This window comes from Erpetoichthys calabaricus, chromosome 3 (assembly GCF_900747795.2).
Source record: "Erpetoichthys calabaricus chromosome 3, fErpCal1.3, whole genome shotgun sequence".
Taxonomy (NCBI): domain Eukaryota; kingdom Metazoa; phylum Chordata; class Cladistia; order Polypteriformes; family Polypteridae; genus Erpetoichthys; species Erpetoichthys calabaricus.
The window spans coordinates 226,408,077-226,434,322 of NC_041396.2; the positions used below are offsets into that span (position 1 = coordinate 226,408,077).

At 38.8% G+C, this 26,246-nt stretch overlaps 1 protein-coding gene across 1 annotated transcript in view; it reads right to left on the reverse strand.

Moving 5' to 3' along the window:
* The window catches only part of snap91a (synaptosome associated protein 91a), a 246,091-nt gene that overhangs the window by 147,653 nt on the left and 72,192 nt on the right, over positions 1-26,246 (reverse strand). The window contains 1 exon segment of the mRNA XM_051924737.1: positions 3,130-3,205. Coding sequence (XP_051780697.1) covers positions 3,130-3,205 — 76 coding nt within the window.

Below are 26,246 nucleotides of genomic sequence, written 5' to 3' on the forward strand. Positions count from 1 at the left end.
CCCAAATATCTGCAGGTCAAGTGCATGTGTTGACCCTGTTATATACTAATGTTCTGCTTTTTGGTTATTAGAACTGTATCTGATACACTACAACCTTGAATTGAAATGAGCAGATTTGCAATCTCTCTATTTTAAAAAAAAATCTTGGGACGAGACAAGACTTTTTTTTTCCTGCGACGAGATATGATCTTTTGAAGAGAGATTTTTTGAAGAGAGACAGAGAGACACTTACACGTCCCGCAAGATGGTGAAGTAACTACTATTAGTACTTACAACCATTTTCAAACAAGACCACGGTCATCTAACCTCTCAGCTGTTGGAATGCTTTTGGTAGCAGACACACTTCCCGTGCTCTAATCTCTTAAAGAGTCATAAAGAATTCAAAAATGTTGGCATGATACACATGCAGAGAAGGTTAGAGATAATGAAAGTAGGAAAATTCGAAAGTCTCAAAAAAAAATGATAGTAAAGATTGTATTAGCGCAAACAAACGCAAAATCTATCTATCTAAAATATTACTTTGTGAAATAACGGAACAGTGAAAAGAGATCGAATAGTGTTTGAGGATGCCTGGGGGAGAAGAGAGACAAGGCAGTGAGACAAAAGGACAGTTGCTGTACAGGCTTTTAAACGCTTGAAGCATCGCACGAAATGCAGATCACGTGCCATGGCAGCAGCAGCAAGCCAGCAGCTGATCGCAGAAAGAGGAAGTTAAATAAAAAAAACCAAAAAAAACAATACTATTTGCTTCCAATTATATCACCGTTTAAGAGGAGTTTCAGAGGAGTGACCATGTCTCCTTGGGGTGCGTTCAGCCCCCCTATTCACAACGCCAACAGCAGAGACGCGAAGTGGCTAGTGCGTAGCGCAGGCCGGTTTGGTGGGGGGGTTCTGGTGGGGTTGGCAAGCGAAGCAAGCAGGGGGGCAAACTCCCTAGTAATTTAGAAAATATTTGTCGCTTCATAAGAAACATGATACTCAATTAAAAAAAAACTCCAGTTATAAATTTGCAAAAGAACAAATATTGTCCACACAAAAACAAAACTGTTTAAGAACAGGTGATGGTATTAATATAAATGGCTACCTTCACAATTTACAATATGTTGCATGTAGGTAAAAAAATATCCCAGCCGAAATAATACTAGAACAAAATACACCACCACCAGGGTCTGAACTCTGTAGTTGTTTATATTTTGTAATTCAATTTAAAATATAGGTAAAATATGGGTGGGGGTGTATTAAAAGGACTGGCGAGCAAAGCGAGCAGGGGGCACAGCCCCCTAGTTTTATAATATAAACATGAAATCCGTAAACTAAAAAAACAAGCCTACTTCCTTGTTCAAAAACCTAATAATTTAGTAAGTAAATGTTTCTTTGATTAATAAATAGTCAGTTATGGAAGATCCCCAACAGAAAGTAAAATAAAGCAATTTAAAAATTGATGTTATATTTTTTCCTGCATTTTTTCTACTGTTAAGATGAATACGAAGTTGCACATTACAAGAGAGTTCTCAATAAATATTATTGGGAGATTTAATGAGGGGGGTCTTTTTTTATGACTGCTGTAGGCAGGCAATCATCACTTCACAAAATTTGTACCTTTAAATGCACCTTGACAGGTACTTATGTATTATGACAAGCTTATACTGTAAATAGCTTCAGACAGTAACCTGTAACCAAGTTAATATCAGGTCAGGTCAGGTCAGGTCTGGTTGGGGAGAATTCACTGGTACAGCTGCACCCACCACAGACAAATCAGCTTAGGATCCTGGTTGACAACCCCCCAGGCAGACATGTGGTGCTGCCCCACACTCCCGAAATGTCCATCTATCTGCTGCAGCCAGGCGTTTTGTGGGTGTTCCCTTGGCCTGGTCCAGACGCTCATTTACTCAACGGTGAGGATTCTGCGAGCCGGATCACCCTTGGGGAATCACTCCACATGGTCATATCTGACAGTGCCACACACCCCTTTCCAGCGACCTCATCACACCCCAGGCTGTGCCCAAAAGGCATTAAAGGGTTGTAATCCAAGACACTCGCAAGCCCAGACACTCAAACTCCTTGCTCAGTCTTTGGGCAGCTCCAATCAGAACCTCATTAACTCCGCAAAGATCATAGCATTGTCGGCAAAGTCAAGATCAGTGAATCTTTCTTCACCAACAGATGCCCCACAGCTGCCCAACACTCAGTCCATGCAAGCACTGAACAGAGTAGGAGCAAGAACACACTCCTGACAAACCACAGAATCAACTGGGGAAAAATGCAGAGGTTCTGCCTTCACTCTGCACAGCACTCACAGTACCAGTGTACAGGAAGCCATGATATCCAGCAACATTGAGGGGATCCTGCTAAGTTTCAGGATGTCCCACAGGGCAGCTCTATCAACTGAGTGAAATGCTTTATGAAAATTTACAAAGGCTGCAAAGTAAGTTAATATCAAAGTTAATATCAAAGCTGACAAAATATGCAGAGAAAGGTATGAATTGAACAGCACCAAAATGTGTGCATATTATTTGTATAACTTCTAATATAATTACACCAGCATTTCAAACTCAGGATAATAACTCTATTGAGAGAATGTGGGAGAAATGAGCATTTAAATTTTGATCTGATTAGCAGTTTTGGTCCTCAACACTGCACAAAATTGCTTCTTTTGTATACTGCGTTTGGGAAGTGATAAATGAGCAAGAAACCTCTAAGGGGAACTCCTAAAACTTAACTGTTTCAAAGTCAACCATTAAATACGGTATGGTAAAGAAAGCACACACCTTATTTTCAACTCTGTAATAAATACATTGTCCATTTTTATTCTTTTTAAAAAGGAAGCATCTAGGATTTATAACAATATGGTCAACTCTTTTATTATTTAAACCTCAACATGTCTTATTAAAGTGAAAAATGTTTGTACAAGGCAATACTGAGTAACTGCAAAGAACAGCTTGTGAGAGTACACAAACTAAGAATTATACCTTCTTCCTGATATACATACACTTCCCAAACAACTATAAACAACCTCTAACCCTCTAAGACCACTACAGCTATGTTATTGTTATTCTAGAGCTATAGACCCCTGTAATGAGCATATTGCTCTTAAGCAGATAAAACAATAAATAAATGAGTAACACTTACCATGAGAGCCACTTTTGTCCAAAAAATTACTAAGATTAAAGAGTGTGTTTCTAGAAGCCAAATACTGGATAAACCTCTGGAAAAAAGAAAAGAAATAACTATGAATAAGAAAATACACTAAAAGTATTTACTTTGCAATTTACTGTACATTAAATTTCAAATTTGCAGTCATTTGCATGATTGAACTAAATGATTTTAGTTAGTTAATGCAGCTCTCCTGCTTTCACTAGATTAAAACTGAGCTTGAGAAATTGAGCAGGGAAAGGTAGTTCCAAAAGCTTAGGGAAAAATCAGCTCCAGACGATGGTTGAATTTATTAGGAACTCAAGAGCATAAAAATAAACATTAGTTATTACTTCTAAGGACATTACTTATTTACATATAATTTCTAAACCTTTTATTTGCTTCAACTCTTACGCCACAGCAATTTTGGACACATCAATTAAAAAACCTGTTGACAAACCACTATCTAAGACGATATATTTGATCTTGATGTTAAGATGGAACTACTCTTTTGTCCACCCCTTTAATTGTATCACATACAGTATGATGCATGCAGGTGTTTGTATTCAAGAAGACTACCTTAGATCGTATACTATGACCTTGAACCCTACAGAGATTTATTTTCTCCAGGGGTGCAGTTAACTGAAATTTGTTTTCCTCTCCTGCATCGTCAACTGTCAATATTTCAACCATAACATCAATAGACATACAGTGGTGTGAAAAACTATTTGCCCCCTTCCTGATTTCTTATTCTTTTGCATGTTTGTCACACAAAATGTTTCTGATCATCAAACACATTTAACCATTAGTCAAATATAACACAAGTAAACACAAAATGCAGTTTGTAAATGGTGGTTTTTATTATTTAGGGAGAAAAAAAAATCCAAACCTACATGGCCCTGTGTGAAAAAGTAATTGCCCCCTGAACCTAATAACTGGTTGGGCCACCCTTAGCAGCAATAACTGCAATCAAGCGTTTGCGATAACTTGCAATGAGTCTTTTACAGCGCTCTGGAGGAATTTTGGCCCACTCATCTTTGCAAAATTGTTGTAATTCAGCTTTATTTGAGGGTTTTCTAGCATGAACCGCCTTTTTAAGGTCATGCCATAGCATCTCAATTGGATTCAGGTCAGGACTTTGACTAGGCCACTCCAAAGTCTTCATTTTGTTTTCCTTCAGCCATTCAGAGGTGGATTTGCTGGTGTGTTTTGGGTCATTGTCCTGTTGCAGCACCCAAGATCGCTTCAGCTTGAGTTGACGAACAGATGGCCGGACATTCTCCTTCAGGATTTTTTGGTAGACAGTAGAATTCATGGTTCCATCTATCACAGCAAGCCTTCCAGGTCCTGAAGCAGCAAAACAACCCCAGACCATCACACTACCACCACCATATTTTACTGTTGGTATGATGTTCTTTTTCTGAAATGCTGTGTTCCTTTTACGCCAGATGTAACGGGACATTTGCCTTCCAAAAAGTTCAACTTTTGTCTCATCAGTCCACAAGGTATTTTCCCAAAAGTCTTGGCAATCATTGAGATGTTTCTTAGCAAAATTGAGACGAGCCCTAATGTTCTTTTTGCTTAACAGTGGTTTGCGTCTTGGAAATCTGCCATGCAGGCCGTTTTTGCCCAGTCTCTTTCTTATGGTGGAGTCGTGAACGCTGACCTTAATTGAGGCAAGTGAGGCCTGCAGTTCTTTAGACGTTGTCCTGGGGTCTTTTGTGACCTCTCGGATGAGTCGTCTCTGTGCTCTTGGGGTAATTTTGGTCGGCCGGCCACTCCTGGGAAGGTTCACCACTGTTCCATGTTTTTGCCATTTGTGGATAATGGCTCTCACTGTGGTTCGCTGGAGTCCCAAAGCTTTAGAAATGGCTTTATAACCTTTACCAGACTGATAGATCTCAATTACTTCTGTTCTTATTTGTTCCTGAATTTCTTTGGATCTTGGCATGATGTCTAGCTTTTGAGGTGCTTTTGGTCTACTTCTCTGTGTCAGGCAGCTCCTATTTAAGTGATTTTTTGATTGAAACAGGTGTGGCAGTAATCAGGCCTGGGGGTGGCTACGGAAATTGAACTCAGGTGTGATACACCACAGTTAGGTTATTTTTTAACAAGGGGGCAATTACTTTTTCACACAGGGCCATGTAGGTTTGGATTTTTTTTCTCCCTAAATAATAAACACCATCATTTAAAAACTGCATTTTGTGTTTACTTGTGTTATATTTGACTAATGGTTAAATGTGTTTGATGATCAGAAACATTTTGTGTGAGAAACATGCAAAAGAATAAGAAATCAGGAAGGGGGCAAATAGTTTTTCACACCACTGTATACAGTCAGGATTAGCGATGCAAATCTAAATCGGACAATTTTCACTACAAAAGACTTGAACAGTGATCGGTAAATTAGCCATTCACAAAAACTGATTATTTCAGCAAATGCTGTTCTAAGCTTTACAGAAACCAGTCTGTTTTACTTGCAAACTTGCTGACTGTGTTATCCTTGTAACTTCCTGATAAAGATCTTATGAACATTTGATAGATTTGTGGCTTTTTTAAGGGTTTGTACTAGGTTTATAATTTTCTTGTGTGTGTCATACGGTATACATTTTAGTAAGAAATAAGTACTGCATAATTAAAATGGTAATCCATATTTATAATTACACCTCAAGAATTTCAAATGTCTAGCTACACTAGGAAAATAAAAATAAAATAAACAGCATAAATAAGTAAATGTATATTTTAACAACAAAAAACTGTAGTGCAATTAATGATTAAAAATTATTAAAACCTGTGAGTGCATGTACAGGGTGGGCCAAAAAGAAGTACCACATTTCAAACGTTTATTCTACAAAAAAGCTAGAAGATAAAATAAATTTCATTACGACATAAGAAAGGGTGTACAAAATATATTTTTTTCACTGTGTTTTAAAAATGATGTCTTCAAGGTGGTGGCCATCATTAGCAATACACTCTCAGACAATCTCTGAATGCTCGCATGAATCATTCAGCCATTTCAAGGGGAATAGCATTCTTGAGGGCTTCAAGGTTTTGAAGTTGGTGTGTGTATACCTTTGACTTGAGATAGCCCCACAAGTAGAAATCACATGGAGTGAGATCAGGTGAACGTGAAGGCCACCCGACATTGCCACGCAGGGAGATCAGCTTCCCCAGAAACATCTCCTGCAAAACTTACATGGATCTCCATGCCGTATGAGCTGTTGCTCCATCCTGTTGAAACCAGGCATCCACTACATCCATTTCTTCCAGTTGGGGCCGCAAAAAGTTCTCTGGCATTTCAATGTAATGTTCTGAAGTGATGGTGACCCTTGCCCCCCCAATCCCCCCCTCAAAAAAGTAACTGTCTATAATGCCAAATTCTGTAGCAGCGCACCAAATTATAACATGTTCACTGTGCAGGAGTCTCTGATGAAGTTCACGAGGGTTGGTTTCAGCCCAATAGCAAAAGTTTTGCTTATTTACGCAACCACTTAAATGGAAATGTGCGTTGTTGCTGCACATGAAAATGGCATCTCGATGAACAGTTTGCAGAACGTTTGATCAAAACTCTCTACAGCTCTCCCAGTGAATTCCTGCACCACCTTCATTTTGTATGGATGGAAATTAAGGTCCTCATGCAAAATCCTCCTCAAAGATGTATTGGAAATGATGACTAAGGCAGAAGCATGTTTGTGCACTGAACGTCTAGGAGACTGCAAAATTGATGCCCTCACAGCTTGGATGTTTTCAGGCGTTTGTACAGTCCAAGGATGCCCTGGAGATTTTCTGTTCAATGTTGTACCTGTCTGTCTAAATTTAGCCACCCACTAAAAAATAGTTTTCCGATTTGGGACATCACCGTTAGGAGGAATGATGAGGTGCATTCGGACGGCGCATTGCTTAGTGATGATGGATTTGTTGTTTTTGAAGAATGCTTCGACAGCAAAAGCACGGCATGCACCAGACCAAGGCATGTTGCCAGCTCAAAACTACAAGGGATCAACTATCAACGGTCCCCCACCCCAACCCACTTAGCTGACTACCTCATGCAATGAACTTGAGAAATGTGATACTTCTTTTTGGCTCACACTGTATATTTACATTCAATCAATGTGTAACTGCCAATATCAATTAACTGAATAAATGTGTAAAAATATATATTTTTTTTGTTAGACAAATGATGAAAACTATTGTTTTTTAAATTAAGTTACATTAAGGAAGAATTAACAATATGACAACTTGTAACTATAAGAAGCATTCTTTTTTGTTTAATGCTATATGTAATACTAGCAAAATACCCGCGCTTCGCAGCGGAGAAGTAGTGTGTTAAAGAGGTTATGAAAAAGGAAACATTTTAAAAATAACGTAACATGATTGTCAATGTAATTGTGTTGTCATTGTTATGAGTGTTGCTGTCATATATATATACATATACACATATACACACACATATACACATATATCCAGATATATTATATATACATATACACATATATTTTTTATATATATATTTTTTATATATATATATATATATTATATATATATATATACACATACATACATACATACATATACACACATAGATGCACTTACAATAACATAGAAATCAATATAAACAACATTAACATCATTATCATATGAGAATATGAAGTAATATATAAGAAGCACATTTCATATAAATATAAATAATTAAACAGTAAAATCTTCTTGTATAATTTGCTACCGTGGCTTTTCGTTGGTCTGTCCAGGATTTTAAATCACCTGTAGCTTGCAAACTGTTTCACCTATTGACTTGAAATCTGGTACACATATAATACGTCACGTCTGCTATCCGCTTTATGGGTGATGATTGTATTACTCTTTTTATGTTTATTTTATTTTAGAATCAACTCCTATCTGCGCACACCAGGGCGGCCGTGGGCAGATGCGTATGGTGTATTCACTCCATGTTATCGTGCATTGCGCTGTCACTGGTATTTTGATAAAAGAATTTGAACAATATATAAGAAGCGTATAAATTATTAAACAGTAAAACATTAACATTTAAGAAGTAAAGTTACATTGAGTACTATTGCAGTGCCTTCGGGTATACCTCATTTTTTCTTTGCCCATTACATGCTTAAATGTATACATTTTTTGGTGTACCTACCTGAGAACACGCGACATATAACCGACCGTGGGAGAAGCATGGATTTTAAAGAAGCGTTGAGTTCATCTGCTGGTCTCCCTCGTGGAATAACTGGTAATGTTTCACTAAAATCTACAGCGAGTAAAACGACATTACCTCCTATTTTTTTTTTTACGATCTCTGAGATGTTGCTTTTTTCGGTTCAAGGCTTCATAAGCTCTTTTATGTTCCATGGTGTACTTAATAAGTACTAATTATCCCAAACCATCATCTTTGAATGTTGCAAGACTTTCGCCTTGTATGTAGATTGGGGTAATTACATTCATTGCATTCCTAGTCTGAATCACAATCTGATTGTATGGGTGGTTACCTGGCACTGTAGGGTTGCCACCCGTCCTTTAAAATACGGAATCGTGCCGCGTTTGACAATGAAATTGCGCGTCCCGTTTTGAATCAATACTGGACGGGATTTATCCCGTATTTTTTTAATCATTTTTTTTTTAAAGCAGCGTCTCATGCAAATCATCCCACACGCATTTTATGAAGATGCCTCCTTTCCTACTTTTGATTGGGTAATACTTGATGTCATCGTTAGTTTGATTGGTGTTTTTAACTGTCCAGTGAGGAGGGCGTGTCTTTTAAGTACAGTCTGCAAAGTGTTGGCACTGAGATGTGGCGTCAGCGCCATACTTGAAGCCCCTAACGTTGCGGTCAGCAAGTCGGCTAACATCCGCCATGTGCCGTCTTTCAGTTGCGAGAAGCAGATCATAGAATGGTTGAAACTGTTGCCCCAAACGTTGCGCCACGGCGTGTGGTTCGTTTATACCTCGTGTCTTCTCATTAAACTTTTATCTCGCGAATATGTTATTGCAATCCGCAGCGGGAGCGTTTCTATAAACTTTATTTAAACTTACGTTTTACACCGTGCTTTGTTTCCCTTACGAACATGCTTGTATGCTTAACTCGCTCCGTTCTCAATTGTTTAATTAATTTTTTGCTCTTCGCTGTTTGCGGCTGTTCCTCCATTTCCCCCTACTTCGTTCTTTTATCTCGCGAATATGTTATTGCAATCCTTAACGGGAGCGTTTCAATAAACTGATTGAAAATAGTTTTGCATTTACCTTTTTAGTAAAAGGCGAGCTTTTAAGCCTGAGAAATCACCCCGTAAATGCACACGTTTAATTGCACATGTGTTAATATGTATGCTTACACAGTATTAAAAGACAGTCAAAAATTAACGTCATTTACCTTCGTTCCCGCGTGCGACTCGTGCTGTAAATCTCTTCCTTGTTTTTAGTTCACGTGATTACGTAGGAGGCGTGATGACGTGATACGTGACTCCGCCTCCTCCATTACAGTGTATGGACAAAAAATATGTTCCAGTTATGACCATTACGCTTTGAATTTCGAAATGAAACCTGCCTAACTTTTGTAAGTAAGCTGTAAGGAATGAGCCTGCCAAATTTCAGCCTTCTACCTACACGGGAAGTTGGAGAATTAGTGATGAGCGAGTCAGTGAGTGAGTGAGTCAGTCAGTGAGGGCTTTGCCTTTTATTAGTATAGATGGATAAATAGTTTCTCTATAAATTTAAGCAGTTAAAGTGTTTAGTCATAAAAATACCAGAGTTAACACTTTAATACAGAATATAAGGCTTCTCCACATCCGGTTGTGCAGGCACTTAGTAAAAAATTTTTTTGAAGAGATAAAGAACAAAAAAAGGAATTAATATCAGAATTGGTTGATCCAGTAACATGATATCTATGATCAGTATCAGCCCTAAAAAAAATCTGATCGGAGTATCCCTAGTTAGTATCCTTTTTGACTGAAGTGGCTTTGTTTTTACAGAGTGTTTATCAGTTTTAAAATCCATAAAAACACAGTGTCGCATTTCAGGTCAAGAGCTGCATAAAGAATACTCACAAAAGTGCTTTCAAACAACAAAACTTCATTCTTGAACTTGAAAGAACAATAGTGGAGTTTTTTAAAGGCAGACCAATAATTTGATAACCTTCACTTGTTTTGAGTCCAGTCATCTCTTCCTGGAAATTAAAATAATTCACAGGCATCTCTATCAACCCTACCATGCTCTGTGAATGGCCTAAAAAATATAAAACTCAGCCAAGCAGTGAACTGAATGTAGGGTAAGTTACTCAGCTTTAAAGGTTTCTGTTAGCGTGAGATATCAGACTGACAGTGCAGGATCAGCTTCAGGCAGATAAAGGGGGGTACAAGCAAATTGCTACCGGTGTCAAAGTGATTTCTCTGTATCTCCATCAGCTCTAGAAAATGAAAGTGCAGCCTGCTTGCTCACAACAGATTAAAGTTTGTAACTGTGTTTTGTCACTTTCTTACATAGCATTGTGCCTGCACTCAGTAAAGAATGCTACACAAAAACAAATGCACTTGATTTGAGCTGACTAGTATACATTTAACTGTCAGGTCAGGTCAGGTAGGGGAGCATGCACTGGTATAGTGTGAGGCCGCACCCACCACACGATGAAACAGTTCGGGATCCTGGTTGGTAACCGCCCAGGCAGACACCCGGTCCTGTCCCATCATCAGAAAATGACCATCTATTTGCTGCAGGTGCTACATGGGCATTACCTTGGACTGGTCCAGCAACTTGGGTCTTCAACAACAGAATATTACGCCATATGGCCATAGTACCATAACTGACGCTCCCTCACAATGCATGTAGTGTGCCTCATTTGGGACTCAGTGAGCAACCGCTCATTCGACACAAAGTCAAACCAGTAGTACCCAAGGATTCTCCAAAAAGACACAGTACCGAAGAAGTCCAGTGTTCGTCTCAGGTCACTGGATAGTGTCCATGTCTCGCAACCATATACCAAGACAGGAAGCAACACAACTCTAAAGACTTGAACCTTTGTCCATTTGCATAGATATTGGGAGCACCACACACCCCTTTCCAGTGACCTCATGACCCCCCCATGCTCTCCCAAACCATCTACTGACTTCATAGGAAGTCACCAGAGACATAAATGTCACTGCCGAGGTAAGTAAACCTTTAGACAAGGTTAACACTCGCTGCAGACAGACACACTGCTGATGGCTGTGCCTAAGCAGTCATTAACACTAGAATTACCAGAGTCTACGAAAAAACTCGTAAATCCGGCCCAACTTAAAACCATTCTCAGCTCTCTTGTCTTCTAAATGTGCCGATTAACACGAGCAGCAAGCAGCCGGCTATTCCATCCCCCACCGCTGCAGAACGTTCACTAAGTTTTCCCAGCTCATGCCTTGTTTGATTATCTGGGTGTGACTGAACTGCTGGAGTTTTAGAGTGGAAATAATAGATTGCTATTTGGAACACATGCAGTTCACATGGGTTCCGTTTCTACAGTAGTCTGTGTAAACAAATTTTTAAAACAGAAACGTTTTTCATATTTTAGTAGTAAATGACAAAATGTAGGCATAAACTATGTAATTGTATGAAGCCTGAAGTCCAAAGATCAAGTAAACACTTTCACAAAAGGTTCAAGGGTGATGCAACAGCTTCCGTGGCGTAGTGGTAAGATTTGCTGACTTGTAATCAAGAGTCCCCGGTTCGATCCCCACTCACTCCTATATTTGCCATTTTCAGTAGTGAGCTCCTCTTTTTGTTAATATTATACAGTGCACACATATATTTGGTTTGCGTCTGTAACACACGGTGTGCATTTATAGGACTTGTAAAAGTTACCGTTTTTTTTTACTTTTATTCTCTCTAAATCACGATCACGATACATACTACCTCCCCCCCCCCCCCAGGGATCTGACGCTGTTATTTTTTATTTGAAACGGAATAACTGGAGATGTGATTGGTGTTTTCAGACAATGGAACTGGACATTCTCTCATCTGGAGGGATAAAAGCTGACACACAAACGCTGGCGAATCTGCCTTCTTCGTATCTCACCGTCACTTGATTTTTTTTTTATTCAGTTTTATTGAGTGTTCCTGCTCATGCTGAATTAGTGTGCACCTTATGGTGTATGATGTCAAAAAAACACAAACGTAGGTATATATGATATTTGGAATTATTCACTTTATGACCTGTATAGTACATTTCGGAAAACTTTGTGGCACGAATGCAACATTATTCATATTATTCATATTCATTCGCATAACATCTTGCGGTTTGTAATCAGTGACAGCGTGTTTTTTTCCCCCCGATCTTGCCAGTCCCCACATGTTACTGTATGCTGTTTCTTTTGTACTCCAGGACATGCAGAGGATAGAATAGTACAGAGCAATAAGTTCAGCGCTATATGCAATCATCAGATTCAAACGTTAACTGTTCACACACATGCAAGGATAGTCTTTCCTACATTTACAACGTGTGTACCTGTTACAATATACATGCTTCTCTCTATACTGTGGTTCCTATTACACACCTGAAAGAAAGAGACAATATATGTGAAAACATCATCGCACTAATGCAATATTATTTGAAAACGAACAGCGTCAGATCGGGTGTGGATTTATGTTGGTGCTATTACTGAAAGAAAAAAAGATCAACATGTGCGTTGATCCTGCAGCACTGAATAAGCTCACGCGCTGTAACATCAACCCCCCACACACACACCCCCAAACTGACTCTAAGAAACTGTGTAAGTACAGACGCAAACCAAGTGTGATCAAGAGTCACCGGTTCGATCCCCACTCATTCCTATATTTGCCGTTTTCAGTAGTAAGCTGCTCTTTTTGTTAATATTATACAGTACACACATACACTTGCTTCTGTACTTGCGCTGTTACTTAGAGTCATATCGGGGGGATTGGGGGGGGGGGTTGGGGGTGGGGGAAATGTTAGAGCACCTGAGCTTATTCAGTGCTGCAGGATCAATGCACATGTTCATCTTTTTTTTCTGTCAGTAATAGCACCAACATAAATCCACACCCGATCTGACGCGATTATGTTTTCACATATATTGTCTCTTTCTTTCAGGTGTGTAATAGGAACCACAGCATAGAGAGAAGCATGTACATTGTAACAGGTACACACGTTGTAAATGTAGGAAAGACTATCCTTGAGTGTGTGTGAACAGTTAACATTTGAATCTGATGATTGCATATAGCGCTGAATTTACTGCTCTGTACTATTCTATCCTCTGCATGTCCTGGAGTACAAAAGAAACAGCAAACAGTAACATGTGGGGACTGGCAAGATCGGGGAAAAAAAACACGCTGTCACTGATTACAAACCGCAAGATGTTATGCGAATGAATATGAATAATATTGCATCCATGCCACAAAGTTTTCCAAAATGTACTATACAGGTCATAAAACGAATAATTCCAAATATCATATATACCTACGTCTGTGTTTTTTTGTTTTTTCAACATCATACACCATAAGGTGCACACCAATTCAGCATGAGCAGGAACACTCAATAAAACTGAATAAAAAAAATCAAGTGACGGTGAGATACGAAGAAGGCAGATTCGCCAGCGTTTGTGTGTCAGCTTTTATCCCTCCAGATGAGAGAATGTCCAGTTCCATTGTCTCAAAACACCACTCACATCTCAAGTTATTCCGTTTCAAATAAAAAATAACAGCGTCAGATCCCTGGGTGGGGGTAGCATGTATCGTGATCGTGATTTAGAGAGAATAAAAGTAAAAAAAATGGTAACTTTTACAAGTCCTATAAATGCACACCGTGTGTTACAGACACAAACCAAATGTATGTGTGTACTGTATAATATTAACAAAAGGAGCAGCTCACTACTGAAAATGGCAAATATAGGAGTGAGTGGGGATCGAACCAGGGACTCTTGATTACAAGTCAGCAAATCTTACCACTACGCCACAGAAGCTGTTGTATCATCCTTGAACCTTTTGTGAAAGTGTTTACTTGATCCTTGGACTTTAGGCTTCACACATTATATAGTGTATGCCTACATTTCGTCATTTACTACTAAAATATGAAAAATGTTTGTTTTAAAAATGTGTTTACACAGATTACTGTAGAAACGGAACACACATGAAATGCGTGTGTTCCAAATAGCGATCTATTATTTCCACTCTAAAACTCCAGAACATCTCCCAGATAATCAAACAAAGCATGAGCTGGGAGAACTTAGTGAACGTTCTGCGGCGGTGGGGGATGGAATAGTCGGCTGCTTGCTGCTCGTGTTAATCGGCACATTTAGAAGACAAAGGAGAGGTGAGAACGGTTTTAAGGTAGGCCGGATCTACAAGTTTTTTCGTAGACTCTGGTAATTCTAGTGTTAAAGGCCAGGATCTAGGTTTTTATTCAGGACACTCGCAAGCCCAAACATTCAGACTCCTTGCTCAGTCTCCTGAGACCCCCGATCACAGCCTCCTTTGAGTCTGCGAAGATCACAACATCCTCAGCAAAGTCAAGATCAGTAAGTCTTTCTTCACCAATAGATGCCCCACAGCCACTGGATCCCATAACCCTGCCCAACATCCAGTCCATGAAAGCATTGCATTTAACTGCTTTTATGTAAATGTTGTACAGTTTAGTAAGATACCTTTCATATTATACAGGTACTCGTCGACTTACGACCGCGACTGGTTCCGACTGACTGGTTGTAAGTTGATCTGGACGTAAGTCGGCCTATGTTAAATTAAGGTAAGAATATTAGACTGGGTAATGATATTGTAACCATTTTAAAGTAATATTTTATCAACATTTTCTTACTTTCTAAGACAAACACAGCATACTACAGTACAATTTGTTTAATATGTGGAAAACGTACAAAATAAGAAATACTGTACTGTACATTTAATTCCTAGCACCACTGGTGCTTGGCTGCGGGTTGTCGATATCACCTTCATCAGTCGTGGCTGCGGACGGGGTGATGGGAGGAGTTGCTCTTTTCATAAACATAGTGAGCTTCGTCTGAATTGTTTGGTTTTTTTTCTCTTCATAAATTTCGCAATAAGGACGAAATGTGTCGCGTGCCATCCGTTCAATCCTCGCAAATTGTTCAATATTTGGGTCCATTTTCTCAAAATGAGTGAGGAGTTTATTCAGTAGAGATAAACCTTCTGACAATCCCTTTGTGGTGAACATTCATTGTGGCACCTCCTCCTCTTCGTCTTTCTCCAATTCTCTTGTTTCTTCTTCCGCCACTCTTTCTTCTTCCAATTCTATTAGCTCTTCATTCGTAAGTTCACCTGATTCCTGGTCTAGCAACTCCTCGACATCTTCCATTTCACATTCCAATGAAAGGTCTTTTGACAGTTTCACTATTTCTTCACGAATCTCATCAAGTTCTTGTTCACTGTTAAATCCAGCAAAAGTATTTACATAACGCTTAACACACTTCTTCCATACGCCATTCATACACTTTTCCGTCACAGAGTCCCACGCGGTAGCAAGATTCTTTATACACTTAAGAATATTATACTGTTTCCAAAAGTCGCGTAGTGATAGTTCCGGGTCGGCATCTATTGCAGCTATGGCTTGGCCGAAGGCAGATCTGAGATAGTTTGCCTTTAATGTAGCAATCACACCTTGGTCCATCGGTTGAATAAGTGGAGTAGTGTTTGGGGGCAAAAAAAACACTTTCACATTGGGATAGAGATCAGCTAAGTGACGTGGATGTCCAGGCGCATTATCAAGCAACAGTAAAATTTTGAAGGGAATTCCTCTCTCCAAACAGTACTCACGCACTTGATGAATGAAACAATTACTGAACCAATCCTCAAATAAAGCCTGGTTCATCCAGGCATTACGGTTTGACCTATAATAAACTGGCAAAGTGTGCTTGTTCACATTCTTAAATGCACGTGGATTTTCGGAATGATAAATTAAGAAGGGCTTCACCTTGAACCCCGCGATATTCCCGCCAAGCAGCAGAGTCAGACTATCCTTGTGTGCTTTAAATCCTGGCATGCTTTTGGCTTCTTTGTGGATGTAAGTGCGTCCTGGCATCTGCTTCCAATATAACCCTGTTTCATCCACATTAAAAATCTGCTCTGCGAGATAACCCTCAGCCTTAATAATTTCGTTTAAACTGTTGACAAATTTACTAGCTCCTTCCTCATCCGCACTTGCTGCTTCTCCAGTCACTCGAACATTATGCAACTGGAATCTTTTCTTAAACCTCTTAAACCAACCAGTACTTGCCACAAATTCTTGACTGTAGTCTTCTCCAGCGCGTTCCTTTAAAGTCGCAAACAGGCTTCTAGCCTTCGACTGTACTGTAAAGAGGCTTAACGTCGTCCACTTTTGAATCTGATCTTCCATCCAAATGTTTAACAATTTCTCCATTTCATGGATGGGCCCGGTACGTTGCTTCGTAATCACTGTTGATTGCAAAGGTGCAGAACCTTTCACAGCTTCACGAATTCTATTTTTGTCCTTTAAAATAGTCGACACAGTAGAGTGTGATAACTTCATATCACATGCGATCGCATTCACTTTCTTTCCTCCTTCATACTGTTTTATTATCATCATTTTGGTGTCTAGATCAATGGCCTTTCTTTCCTTTTTGGCAGGCTGAGGAGTGCACAGAGACAATTTCCTCTTGGTAGACATGTTAGGGTTATATTATTATCGAAAATTGCCAAAACAACAAGACACAAACACACGTGGGGCAACACTGCTGCGTATATTTTTACTGCTGCGTAGCGAGACTTGAGAGTGCGGGAAACTGGCACTGCCAACAGCTGGCGGGGGAAACTGTCGAACGCGTCGTAAAGTCAAACAGTCGTAACTTGCATAGGTCGTACGTCGACGAGTACCTGTACTTTAATTGCAAATACTGTATGTGCAAGCACTTTGTGACTATACTCAGAATAGAGAACTACAGAAGAGGAAAGCTAACCTTGAATGAACTTATATTGATTAGACAAGTATGGTGTGTCTTAAATATGCAAAAGAATAATCATGATCGAATTTTATATTTTCTGTCCCAATAGCCCTGGTATTTCTTAAGTACATATCAAAACATGAGTATAAAAGGGGGGTTGGTGTATATGTGTTTATATCAAAGACCACAGAGCACAGTTGCTTACAATAATGCAGATCTCTTATACTAATTTAACTCATTAAATCAACTATGTGTAATAACAAATTTATGATTTAATACTCATGTAAAATAATAATTTGTTATAGTAATTTACACTTTTTCTACAGTGCATCCATAAAGCTAAGTGAGGTATTGTTAGGAGCAATAATGATTATGGCAGCACATGAGGTCTCCATACATTAAAGTTCCATGTCTTTACAAAATTAGAAATACTAGGGTGTTGTACCGTGTTAGCCATTATGAATGTAGAGAAAAGCCAAGCAAAATGACACCTTTTATTGGCTAACTAAAAAGATTACAATATGCAAGCTTTCGAGGCAACTCAGGCCCCTTCTTCAGGCAAGATGTAATACAGAAACTGAACATATTTACCAATGTTGTTTCTTGTCCTAGAGTGTGTATATAAACATAGGAAACTTCAGTTTCTGTATTACATCTTGCCTGAAGAAGGGGCCTGAGTTGCCTCGAAAGCTTGCATATTGTAATCTTTTTAGTTATCCAATAAAAGGTGTCATTTTGCTTGGCTTTTCTCTACAAAATTAGAAAGGAATTTAGAGAAACAGATGGAGGGAATCACAGAGACCTGCAAAACACACTCAACATGATTTATTGATTGATTTTTACTATTATGGGGCTCTGGTCCAGTCAACTCTGGAATGGATTAAGTAAGTTTAATAATGGATAAATGTACAGTATTAGTATGTTACACTTACTTGGATCAAAAAGGAAACAACATATAAAGACTAAATATTAAAATATTCATCATCACAATGAATTATGAAATAATGCTCAGCAACAAGAACTATAGACAAGTTTTAAGAATCATAAATAATGATATTAATATATCCCCATGTACCAAAATTCTATATAACATTTTAATTGCACACGGAAATTCAAAGCATCTCAGATGCTAAACCAGATGCCAAACTTGCATGTAAAACAGAGTGTTCTTTTTTTTAATAATGGATCAGTTAATTTTAAGAGAAGTAAACTATTACACACCAAACCATGTGCTGTACAATTTCTTGATTGCTATACTTGCATTTTACAAACTGCTGTCAGCTGTATGAGTTTTGATGATGGTATATTCACACCAAGGGGTGTTCTCCTGAAAGGTTAACATTCTAAGCAGAAGTCAGCAAAGCAGGCACAAGAACAAAAACACTGAGTCATTCAATGAGCCTTAACATTAAACTCTGCAGGTGTCTAGCCTTCTTGCCTCTCTAGGAAGGAAAATATAAGTACTAAATTCAGGAAATAATAACATTATTACAAGATTTTTGCTTGAGTGATCCTCGACTTTGTTGTTAAAAAATGAAAAAAAAAGCATTTTTCAAATCACTCCAGTATATTTAAAGCATCACTAATTTATGTAGTATGATGAAAACACTGAAATGGATAACACCAAAGAGCTTAAACGATTCACTATGACCTCATTCTTCAGTACCTACTTCAAAAAACACTTACTTGAATTATCAATAAGCAAAGTATATTTCACATTCAGTAAACAGAAAAAAATATTTTATTTCTTTGTGCTAGCTGTGTGTGCCTACATTCAATTTTAGATTGGGCTGACTTTATGATGCTTGCATGTTCACTACATTCACCCAGGGATTTTCCTTTTGTATATATTGTACATAATTTTATATATGTGTTACAAGCTGATCATGCTTTTTTGGTGTGTGTGTCTTTATTGGTATTGTATTATTTCTGTGGCATACTTTCAATCCTTTGATGAACAGAGAAAGGTTTAAATGTTACTGGAGGTGTAACCCCTAATGCCAACACTTTACCTTGTGAATGGACTTTATATACATATACAGTACATCCGGAAATTATTCACAGCGCATCACTTTTTCCACATTTTGTTATGTTACAGCCTTATTCCAACATGGATTAAATTCATTTTGTTCCTCAGAATTCTACACACAACACACCATAATGACAATGTGAAAAAAGTTTACTTGAGGTTTTTGCAAATGTATTAAAAATAAAAAAAACTGAGAAATTACATGTACATAAGTATTCACAGCCTTTGCTCAATACTTTGTCGATGCACCTTTGGCAGCAATTGCAGCCTCAAGTCTTTTTGAATATGATGCCACAAGCTTGGCACACCTATCCTTGGCCAGTTTCGCCCATTCCTCTTTGCAGCACCTCTCAAGCTCCATCAGGTTGGATGGGAAGCGTCGGTGCACAGCCATTTTAAGATCTCTCCAGAGAAGTTCAAGTCTGGGCTCTGGCTGGGCCACTCAAGGACATTCACAGAGTTGTCCTGAAGCCACTCCTTTGATATCTTGGCTGTGTGCTTAGGGTCGTTGTCCTGCTGAAAGATGAACCGTCACCCCAGTCTGAGGTCAAGAGCACTCTAGAGCAGGTTTTCATCCAGGATGTCTCTGTACATTGCTGCAGTCATCTTTCCCTTTTTCCTGACTAGTCTCCCAGTTCCTGCCTCTGAAAAACATCCCCACAGCATGATGCTGCCACCACCATGCTTCACTGTAGGGATGGTGCCAGGTTTCCTCCAAACATGACGCCTGGCATTCACACCAAAGAGTTCAATCTTTGTCTCATCAGACCAGAGAATTTTCTTTCTCATGGTCTCAGAGTCCTTCAGGTGCCTTTTTTTTCAGTCCTTCAGGTGCCAGGCAGGCTGCCATGTGCCTTTTACTAAGCAGTGGCTTCCGTCTGGCCACTCTACCATACAGGCCTGATTGGTGGATTGCTGCAGAGATGGTTGTCCTTCTGGAAGGTTCTCCTCTCTCCACAGAGGACCTCTGGAGCTCTGACAGAGTGACCATCGGGTTCTTGGTCACCTCCCTGACTAAAGGCCCTTCTCCCCTGATCACTCAGTTTAGATGGCCGGCCAGCTCTAGGAGGAGTCCTGGTGGTTTTGAACTTCTTCCACTTACGGATGATGGAGGCCACTGTGCTCATTGGGACCTTCAAAGCAGCAGAAATTTTTCTGTAACCTTCCCCAGATTTGTGCCTCGAAACAATCCTGTCTTGGAGATCTACAGACAATTCCTTTGACTTCATGCTTGGTTTGTGCTCTGACATGAACTGTCAACTGTGGGACCTTATATAGACAGGTGTGTGCCTTTCCAAATCATGTCCAATCAAGTGAATTTACCACAGGTGGACTCCAATTAAGCTGGAGAAACATCTCAAGGATGATCAGGGGAAACAGGATGGATGCATCTGAGCTCAATTTTGAAGCTTCATGGCAAAGGCTATGAATACTTATGTACATGTGCTTTCTCAATTTTTTTATTTTTAATAAATCTGCAAAAATCTCGACTAAACTTTTTTCACATTGTCATTATGGGGTGTTGTGTGTAGAATTCTGAGGAAAAAAATGAATTTAATCCATTTTGGAATAAGGTTGTAATATAACAAAATGTGGAAAAAGTGATGCGCTGTGAATACTTTCCGGATGCACTGTACACACACACACACACACACACTATTATATATATACACACACACACACACACACACACACACACACATATACTGTATATACATATATACACATATACTGTATATACATATATATACATATACATATTGTGGTACCCAGCCGGGACACCCGAGAAGACAAGAGGAGGTCTTGTGCCTCCTCCAGACCTCGAGGTGGCGACCGCCCTGGGGGCCGCGGGTACAGAGCTGGAAAGCTCGACCCCGTAGGGGCCCGTGGTCACCACCAGGGGGACCCCAATACCTGGAGGACCCTGGACCTCAGCACTTCCGCCACACCAGGATGTCTTCCATTTTCTAATAATTACTCCCACAGTTGATTTCTTCACACCAAGCTGCTTACCTATTGCAGATTCAGTCTTCCCAGCCTGGTGCAGGTCTCCAATTTTGTTTCTGGTGTCCTTTGACAGCTCTTTGGTCTTGGCCATAGTGGAGTTTGGAGTGTGACTGTTTGAGGTTGTGGACAGGTAGGTGTCTTTTATATTGATAACAAGTTCAAACAGGTGCCATTAATACAGGTAACGAGTGGAGGACAGAGGAGCCTCTTACTGAAGAAGTTGCAGGTTTGTGAGAGCCAGAAATCTTGCTTGTTTGTAGGTGACCAAATACTTATTTTCCACCATAATTTGCAAATAAATTCTTTAAAAATCAGACAATGTGATTTTCTGGATTTTTTTTCTCATTTTGTCTCTCATAGTTGAGGTGCACCTATGATGAAAATTACAGGCCTCTCTCATCTTTTTAAGTGGGAGATCTTGCACAATTGGTGGCTGACTAAATACTTTTTTGCCCCACTGTATATATATATATATATACATCTATAATAATAAAAGGCAAAGCCCTCACTGACTGATTCACTCACTCACTGACTGACTGACTCACTCATCACTAATTCTCCAACTTCCCGTGTAGGTGGAAGGCTGAAATTTGGCAGGCTCATTCCTTACTGCTTACTTACAAAAGTTAGGCAGGTTTCATTTCGAAATTCAAAGCGTAACGGTCATAACTGGAACCTCTTTTTTCACAATATACTGTAATGGACGGCAGCTCGATGGCCGTGGGAGGAGGAGTTGAGTGTCACGTCATCACGCCTCCCACGTAATCACGTGAAAAGACTGTGAACGCAGTAGGGACAAATGAAGGAGGAGCCGCAAACAGCGAAGAACAAAAAATTCATTAAACAATTGAGAAGGGAGCGAGTGAAGCATACAAGCATGTTCATAAGGGAAACAAAGCACGGTGTAAAACGTAAGTTTAAATTAAGTTTATAGAAACGCTCCCGCTGCGGATTGCAATAACATATTATCGAGATAAAAGTTTAATGAGAATACACGAGGTATAAACGAACCACACGCCGTGGCGCAACGTTAGGGGCAACAGTTTCAACCATTCTATGATCTGCTTCTCGCAACTGAAAGACGGCACATGGCGGATGTTAGCCGACTTGCTGACGGCAACGTTAGGGGCTTCAACTCTGGCGCTGACGATAGAGATTCGATTCACGAGAGGGGATGCAGTGAGTGTGTATGCCTGATGAGCCCAGAATTAGGGAGAAACACGTGTCGCATACTCTTTGCATTATTTGAAAGTAAACTATTAAAACCATTCTATGATCAGCTTCTGGAAACAGAAAGAGGGCACGTGGCGGATGTAAGGCGACTTCCTGACCAACCACAAGCGTTACCTGGCAGGTAACCACCCATACAGTCAGATTGTGATTCAGAAAACGAATGCCATGAATGTAATTACCACGATCTACATACTGTCAAATAAATGAAACACACGCCGTAGCGTGACAGCTGTGAAAAGCGAGGTTCAGAAAAAAACAGATCCTTAACAAATTGTTATTGGTATATGTTCGATCCGTTTAAAAAGGTTTTCTTTTCTTATTAAAAAATTAAAAGCAGTACTTCGCCGCAACGAACCGCGAGAATTTGGCTATATATATCTGCTTCTCGCAATTAAAAGAGGGCACGTGGCGGATTTTAGACGACTTCATGACCAAACTTAAGTGTTACCTGCCAGGTAGGGTTACCACTTTTAATACAAAAAAATAAGGGACGCATACTGCAGCGGGTGCCACATCTCAGTGCCAACAGTTTGCAGACTCTAATTAAAAGACCCGCCCTCCTCACTGGACAGTTAAAAAGACCAATCAAACTAACGATGACATCAAGTATTACCCAATCAAAAGTAGGAAAGGAGGCATCTTCATAAAATGCGTGTGGGATGATTTGCATGAGACGCTGCTTTAAAAAAAAATGATAAAAAAAAATACGGGACAAATCCCGTCCCGTATTGATTCAAAACGGGACGCGCAATTTCATTCTCAAATGCGGCACGATTCCGTATTTTAAAGGACGGGTGGCAACCCTACAGTGCCAGGTAACCACCCATACAATCAGATTGTGATTCAGACTAGGAATGCAATGAATGTAATTACCCCGATCTACATACAAGGCGAAAGTCTTGCAACATTCAAAGATGATGGTTTGGGATAAGTACACCATACAACATAAAAGAGCTTATGAAGCCTTGAACCGAAAAAAGCAAGATCTCAGAGATTGTAAAAAAAAAATAGGAGGTAATGTCGTTTTACTCGCTGTAGATTTTAGTCAAACATTACCAGTTATTCCACGAGGGAGACCAGCAGATGAAATCCATGCTTCTCCCACGCTCGGTTATATGTCGCGTGTTCTCGGGTAGGTAAACCAAAAAATGTATACATTTAAGCATGTAATGGGCAAACAAAAAATGAGGTATACCCGAAGGCACTGCAGTAGTACTTAATGTAACTTTACTTCTTAAATGTTAATGTTTTACTGTTTAATAATTTATACGCTTCTTATATGTTGTTCAAATTCTTTTATCAAAATACCAGTGACAGCGCAATGCACGATAACATGGAGTGAATACACCATACGCATCCGCACACGGCTGCCCTGCTGTGTGCAGATAGGAGTTGATTCTACAATAAAATAAAATAAAGATAAAAAGAGTAATACAATCATCACCCATAAAGCGGATAGTAGACGTGACGTACTATATGTGTACCAGATTTCAAGTCAATAGGTGAAACGGTTTGCGAGCTACAGGTGATTTAAAATCCTGGACAGACACACAAATTGCCACGGTAGCAAATTACAGAAGAAGATTTTACTGTTTAATAATTTATATTTATATGAAATGTGCTTCTTATATATTACTTCTTATTCTCATATGATAATGATGTTAATGTTTATATTGATTTCTATGTTATTGAAACTGCATGTATGTGTGTATATGTATATATATATATATATATATATATACAGTAATCCCTCACCTATCGCGGGGGTTACGTTCCAGAGCCCCCCCGCGATAGGTGAAATCCGCGAAGTAGCGACCTATATTTATTTTATTATTTATACATATTTTAAGGCTTTATAAACCCTTCCCACACTCTTATAAACCTTTCTCACTCTCTTGTTAACCTTTCCCACACTCTTATAAACACTTCCTATGCTCTTAAACACTTTCTACATTCTTAAACACCTCAGACCAACACTGCACATTGCACGCAGCAATCAGACGTCAATGTGTCTGCACTCGCTTTGTGAAGGGGGGCAGCTGAACTCACGCTGAGCAGAAATGGACTTTGTGCTGCTTCTGCCAAAATGCCTGCTTGTCTCTCTGCTCGAGGAGTGTGTGTGTGTGTGTGTGTGTGTGGGTGTGTGAGAGCTGAACGCACCTTCGCTCAAACCCCCCCTCCCCGGAAGCGCAGTTCGCATTGTCAAGGGGGTGGGGAGCTGAATGAACGCTAAGGAGAAGTGGACTTTGTGCTGCTTGTCGCTCTGCGTGTCAATAATTTAAAAGCCTGTACAATCAGGCTTTTAGGTGTACATCACCAATTTTCCTGTCTCACTGTCTTGTCTTGCGTGAAGTTAAAATGTTTTATAATAGTGAGATGTTACTCATATCCTTAGCCCGACATCCACATATCATATGTGTTAACAAAGTGTGTTTTATAAGTTTACATGTGTTTAAAGCATGTGGGATGGGTATTTTAAGGCTTAAACTAAAAAAATGTTTATTTATATGGTCTTTCTATATCACGGATTTTCTCCTGTTGCTGATGGGTCTGGAACATAACTTCCGCGATAGGCGGGCAATCACTTGTATTTAAAAATCCGCGAAGTCGTGAATCCGCGAAAAGTGAACCGCGAAGTAGCAAGGGATTACTGTATATATATATATATATATATATATATATATACTAGCAAAATACCCGCGCTTCGCAGCGGAGAAGTAGTGTGTTAAAGAGGTTATGAAAAAAAAGGAAACATTTTAAAAATAACGTAACATGATTGTCAATGTAATTGTGTTGTCATTGTTATAAGTGTTGCTGTCTTTTATATATATATATATATATATATATATATATATATATATATATTATATATATAATATACACACACACATAAACATTTATATACATATACATATATATACATATCTACATATACACATATCTACATATATATACACACATACATAAACACACACATAAGACTTATTGACTGAAACGGGCTTTCACGAAAAAAGTTAGGGCTTTGCTACAGGATACACCCTCCACAAGTTAAGCAAGTAAAAATAAAATATATATTTCTGTTTTATTTAAACCTTTTAAGTTCATATGCATAGCCCCATTTGGCTGTTTAATTTTTTTTTTCTTTCTTCAGTAATATTTAATCTCCTTAAAGAAAAAGAACATATCCATTTTACTTTTTTTGTATCTCTTTAGTAATATTTTACTGTAAAAGGATAACCAGTATTTAAACCTTTTATGTTACTTTATACATTTATTTTACACAATGTTGAAAAATTAATAAGAAAGCTACATATTTTGGCAGCTGCTGCTTTCATTTTCAATGAAATGAAAAAAGCTCTCCAAGAGAAAATGTCAATGAAGAAGAAACAGTTTGCACTATCTAAAAATCAGAAACCCACATTTATAAAAGTTTGCTGCAGATGACTTAACTGAAAATAAATGAATAGTTCCTATGTGTATAATACATATTTATCTATTTTACTTATGCCTTTATTCCACCAACTTACAACATCTGAGGTACAATTTGTTACATTACTTTTGTTTTTTGCAGCACAGGCAGGTGAAGTGACTTCCTCAGGGTCACACAGTGGTGTCAATACCACGATTTGAACTGACAAGCTCCGGGTTTGCTGAAATATTATTGAAGAAAGAAAAAAAACGAAAACGGGCAAATGGGGCTATGCATACAAATGTCCATCCATCCATTATCCAACCTGCCATATCCTAAATACAGGAGCCAATAAGTAGATATATATATATATATATATACAGTATATATATATACACATATATATACATATATATATATATATACATATACACATATACATATACACATATACATATACATATATATATACATACATATATACATATATATATACACATATATATATATATACTGTGTATAT